At 38.3% G+C, this 5,841-nt stretch overlaps 1 protein-coding gene across 3 annotated transcripts in view; it reads left to right on the top strand.

Annotated features, from left to right (window-relative positions):
- Positions 1 to 5,501, top strand: part of NR4A3 (nuclear receptor subfamily 4 group A member 3) — a 42,407-nt gene extending 36,906 nt beyond the window's left edge. For all 3 annotated transcript variants that reach the window (XM_032240184.1, XM_032240183.1, XM_032240186.1), the window contains one exon: positions 2,226 to 5,501. In XM_032240184.1, coding sequence (XP_032096075.1) covers positions 2,226 to 2,473 — 248 coding nt within the window. In that variant the 3' untranslated portion in view covers positions 2,474 to 5,501. The remainder of the gene's footprint in view (positions 1 to 2,225) is intronic.
- The last annotated feature ends 340 nt before the right edge of the window (positions 5,502 to 5,841 follow it).

Here is a 5,841-nt window from a genome sequence, read left to right on the forward strand (position 1 = left end):
ACATACTTGTATTCTCAACTACTTGGGATGCTGAGGCAGGAGGATCATTTGAACCCAGGAGGTGGAGGTTGTAGTGAGCTGAGATTTTACCACTGCACTACAGCCTGAGCAACAGAGTGAGACTCTGTCTCAGAAAAAAAAAAAAAAAAGTAAGAAAGAAAAAGAAAATAACACATCAGAGCTGTTTTGGGACCTTACCGATAATTAAGTTCAACCTTCTCCTTTTACAGGGCTCCAAAGAGGGAAGAACTTCCCCAAATCATACAAAACTAGCCAAGCTGAGGATAATGCAGATTTCCTGGTTCCAAACCTCTTATTTGGGACAGGAGAAAAGTGTCTGGATAATTCTTCATTTTTCTGATTGGCTTTTGATTCAAGGAAATAAGTTTTCTAACAAAATGTTTCCAACTTAAAAAATTAATTTAGGGCCAGGCATAATAGCTCATGCCTGTAATTTCAGCACTTTGGGAAGCTGAGGCAGGAGGATCACTTGAGCCCAGGAGTTCAAGACCAGCCTGGGTAACGTAGTGAGGCCCTGCCTCTACAAAAAATAATTAAAAAATCAGCCAGGTATGGTGGTGCATACCTGTAGTCCCGGCTACTTGGGAAGCTGAGGCAGGAGGATCACTTGAGCCCAGGAGTTCAAGGCTACAGTGAACCATGATCGCACCACTGCACTGCAGCCCAGACAACAGAGCAAGACCTTGACTCAAAAAAAAAATTAAATTAGTAAAAATTAGAAACTATTGCTTGATTTCCCATTAGAAGGATGTCTTCCATCTCTCAAGGTTTATAATTTTACATGTAAATGTACTGAGAGAAGAAAACTTTGAGATAACAGAGGCCAAGCTCCTCCCTTAGAAGTGAAGCTCTGAGGCCAGGCACAGTGGCTCACGCCTGTAATCCCAGCACTTTGAGAGGCCAAGGCAGGAGGATCACTTGAGGTCAGGAGTTCAAGACCAGCCTGGCCAATATGGCAAAACCCCGTCTCTACTGAAAATACAAAAAAATTAGCCAGGCATGTTGATGCATACCTGTAGTCCTAGCTACTTGGGAGGGTAAGGCAGGAGAATTGCTTGAACCGGGGGCAGGAGGTGGGCAGTGGGGGAGCAGTAAGCCAAGATAGCACCAGTGCACTCCAGGCTGGGCAACAGAGTAAGACTCTGTCTCAGAAGAAAAAAAAAGAAAGAAAGAAAGAGAAGAAAAGAGGCTCTGAAATCTAAACATTGAGGGAGAGCACAGTGATTTGTTGTGGATGGGGCTCCCTTCCTGTTGCTCTGGAACAAGAAGCCAGTATTTGCCTCAGAAAATTGGGTTCAAATCCAAGTTTTTAGCAGCTGAGTGACTTTGGGAAATTCATTTAACCTTATACATAAAATAGATGATAGCATTGAACATTGAGATCATTTTATATATTGTTTTATAAAATATAAGATATTGGTATTTGTGTCTTGATACATTATAAAATGCCTGCACCACATCCTTCTGGGCCTCCTCCCCTTCTCTTTGGCTTTTCCATCTCCACAGCAGGAGAACATGTGTATTTTGTACAGAGTGCCAGGTGTATGTCAATAGGGGTTTCAAGGGTGGGGGGACAAAACAAGGAAAAGAAAAGCTGAATTCTTCTAAGTGCTGGTTAGCATGAAAACACAAGAATGCACTTTGCTGTGTTGGGTCTTGTCAGGCAGTCCTTGGATTAGCAAATGGAACTTACAGCCTCCCCACCTCCCTCAAGTGAGTCTGTCAAGATAGAAATATGAATTCATTTGCCTGGATGTGTTTCTATGCCACTCTGAAAAATGGTTGCCTACTGACCATGCTTTCTGAGACCTAAGTAGGATAATGTGTGCAAAATAATAACCACCCTGCCATTCATTCCACGTGGCTGTGTGCCAGGAGCTGTGCTTCCCTTGTGTTAACTTACCTAAGCTGGCTATTGCAGAAACCTTGAATTGAGTATCATCGTTTTTTTTCATCTCATAAGGAAATTTGTCCTCAGAAGTTAAGAGACTTACTCTAGGACTCACAGCAAGTAAGTGTTGGGACTAGGATTCAAACCTTGGTGTTGTTTAATACCAAAGGCCATGAGCTACCTCTAAGAGGGAGGGCACTTCGATTAAAACGCCATCCGAACTGGCAGAATGAGACACAGACCTCAATTAGGGATTCAAACTGTCTTAAGATATATTTGCCTCCTAAACTTGCCCTTCTCTATCCCTCTGCAGAAAGACATGGGTTGAAAGAACCAAAGAGAGTTGAGGAGCTATGCAACAAGATCACAAGCAGTTTAAAAGACCACCAGAGTAAGGGACAGGCTCTGGAGCCCACCGAGCCCAAGGTCTTGAGTGCGCTGGTCGAACTGAGGAAGATCTGCACCCTGGGCCTCCAGCGCATCTTCTACCTGAAGCTGGAAGACTTGGTGTCTCCGCCTTCCATCATTGACAAGCTCTTCCTGGACACCCTACCTTTCTAATCAAGAACAGCCTGAGCAGTGAGCCGCCTCCTCTCCTAGCACCTGCTTGCTACACAGCAAAGGGATATGTCTGGAAACCTATCATTTCCTGTCCTTCCTTAAGAGGAAAAGCAGCTCCTGTAGAAAGCAAAGACTTTTTTTTCTGGCTCTTTTCCTTACAACCTAAAACTTGCAGAGTATTGTGTTGGGGTTGTGTTTTATATTTAGGCATTGAGGGATAGGGTGGGAGGGGGATATAGTTCATGAGGGTTTTCTAAGAAATTGCTAACAAAGCACTTTTGGACAATGCTATCCCAGCAGGAAAAAAAAAAAAAAGGATAATATAACTGTTTTAAAACTCTTTCTGGGGAATTCAATTATAGTTGCTTTGTATTTAAAAACAAGAACAGCCAAGGGTTGTTCGCCAGGGTAGGATGTGTCTTAAAGATTGGTCCCTTGAAAATACGCTTCCTGTATCAAAGGTATGTATGTGGTGCAAACAAGGCAGAAATGTCCTTTTAATTTCTTTCTTCCTTTAACAAATGGTGAAAGATGGAGGATTACCTACAAATCAGACATAGCAAAATAATAATGGCTGTTTGCTTCCATAAACAAGTGCAATTTTTTAAAGTGCTGTCTTACTAAGTCTTGTTTATTAACTCCTCCTTTATTCTATATGGAAATACAAAGGAGGCAGTCATGTTAGCAAATGACACATTAATATTCTTAGCAGAGGCTGGGTTCACCTTCCCTTTAGAACCCCTCTGAGGTATGGCCCATCCAAGACTTTTAGGCCATTCTTGATGGAACCAGATCCCTGCCCTGACTGTCCAGCTATCCTGAAAGTGGATCAGATTATAAACTGGATTACGTGTAACTGTTTTGGTTATATTCTATCAACCCCACCAGAGTTCCCTAAACTTGCTTCAGTTATAGCAACTGACTGGTGTGTTCGTTCAGAAATCCCATAAGTCAGTATTTGATCCCTAGATAAGAACATGTAAATCAGTAGGAACTGGGTCATACAGGGTAAGCACCAGGGACAATAAGGATTTTTATAGATATAATTTAACTTTTGTTATTGGTTAAGGAGACAATTTTGGAGAGCAAGCAAATCTTCTTTTTAAAAAATAGTATGAATGTGAATACTAGAAAAGATTTAAAAAATAGTATGAGTGTGAGTACTAGGAAGGATTAGTGGGTTGCGTTTCAACATTCCGTGTTCGTACTCCCTTTTGTATGTTTCTACTGTTAATGCCATATTATTATGAGATAATTTGTTGCATAGTGTCCTTTTTTGTATAAACATTTGTATGCACGTTATATTGTAATAGCTTTGCCTGTATTTATTGCAAGACCACCAGCTCCAAAAAGCTGAGTTACAGAGTAATTAAATGAGGTGTTCACAGTGACTTGGATACACCAATTAGAAATTAAATAAGCAAATATATATATATATATAAATATAGCAGGTTACATATATATATTTATAATGTGTCTTTTTATTAACCATTTGTACAATAAATGTCACTTCCCATGCCGTTATTTTATGGTTCATTTGCAGTGACTTTTAAGGCAGTACTGTTTAGCACTTTGATATTAAAATTTTGCTTATGTTTTGCTAAATTCGAATAATGTTTGAAGATTTCTAGGTCTAAAAGTCTTTATATTATATACTCTGTATCAAGTCAAAATATCTTTGGCCATTTTGCTAAGAAACAAACTTTGAATGTCAAACTGATGTCACAGTAGTTTTTGTTAGCTTTAAATCATTTTGCTTTAGTCTTTTTAAAGGAAAAATAACAAAACTATGCTGTTTATATTGTCATTAAATTATACAATCAAACAAATGCCAAATGAATTGCCTAATTGCTGCAAAGTATAACCCAGATAGGAAGTATGTTTTTTTCCAAGAGTCATTCTAATATTTGATCATGTGTTATGTTTATGTGTGTGTTTATGAAAGATTATTTTTATATATCAAGATTATAGAACCTGGAATGTCAGCATTTTGAAATGTTGGACTTGGAAGGAGCCTGGCCTGTCAATTAGTCCAACCCCCTAAAATTCATAGAGGAGCAAACTGGGGCCCATTGAAGGGTGAAGAGTACTCAAGGTCAAACAGCTAGTAACAGAATCAAGACTAAGACCTAATTTACCTTTCCATAGTCTTTTTTTTTTTCTCGACTTACTCCATCTATATAAAATCAGGCTTTTAAACATAACCACTAATATTTACATTTTACCTGAAGATAACCATGAGTAAAGTAGTACTTCTGCATTAATTTTTTGAGCTTATATGCAAACATAATAAATATTATTAAATATCAGGAAAGCTAACATTTCATACAAGATAGCTTCAGACCAAATTCAAATTGAATTTGAATAAATTAGAAATACTGTGCATACATAACCTTCTTGTGCACCATGAGTATTTGGAAAGTTAATCCTTGTTTTTGTCATGTCTATAAAGAAGAACAAAACAAAACAAAAACACAGCCCTAGAGAAATGCTGTTACTTTTTATTTTTACACCCATCGGATTTAAGGAAAAGATTTTTTTAGCCATTATAATCTAGTGGTTGGAAGGAATGAAGAAGCTTTTTTAGTAATAGGTCCAGATATGAGTGCTAAAAATAAAGATGATAGCGTGTTCTTCTGTCCTCATAGTTACTACAACTATGAGAACCTCCCAAGTCATCTATCAATTAAACTCCTTTTTTTTTGTCTTAATGTTGCACATAAGTTTATACAGAGTTGATGACCACACTAGCACAGAAGAGGATAACATGTATTAAAGCAGGTGATTCCTCCCCTTGTGGGAGAGCGCTCTCAGTGTGAACATGCCTTCTGTGGGCAGAAATCAGGAAGCTACCAGCTGTTAATAGAGAGTGCCTTGCTTTTATTTCAGACAGCAGAGTTTTCCAAAGTTTCTCTGCTCCTCTAACAGCATTGCTCTTTAGTGTGTGTTAACCTGTGGTTTGAAAGAAATGCTCTTGTACATTAACAATGTAAATTTAAATGATTAAATTAAATTACGTTTTATCAATTGGTACTGGTGTATTGAATACGCATGCCTCATTTAACAGTCTTCTCTTAATTATTATGTAATAGTATTTGCTGTGAACTCTTAAGCACATCCCCAAAATTGATTTATAAAGGCTTAGTAATGCTGAAAAATTAATAGGATTTCTGAATTGGATATATATTAAACCTTACTGATCGGAAAGAAGGACATTCTAAATTCAATAACCATTTATTGACTACTTCCTAGGGGCAAGCCACTGCTGAGTGCTTTGAGGACATACAAACATGCACAGTGTGTGAAACTCCATTTTTCTTTCAACTGTATATAATGTAAATGGAGCTAAAATTTGGTGGCTGTAAGTG

Source organism: Sapajus apella, unplaced genomic scaffold (assembly GCF_009761245.1).
Source record: "Sapajus apella isolate SASKATOON/1434 unplaced genomic scaffold, GSC_monkey_1.0 scaffold46, whole genome shotgun sequence".
NCBI lineage: Eukaryota > Metazoa > Chordata > Mammalia > Primates > Cebidae > Sapajus > Sapajus apella.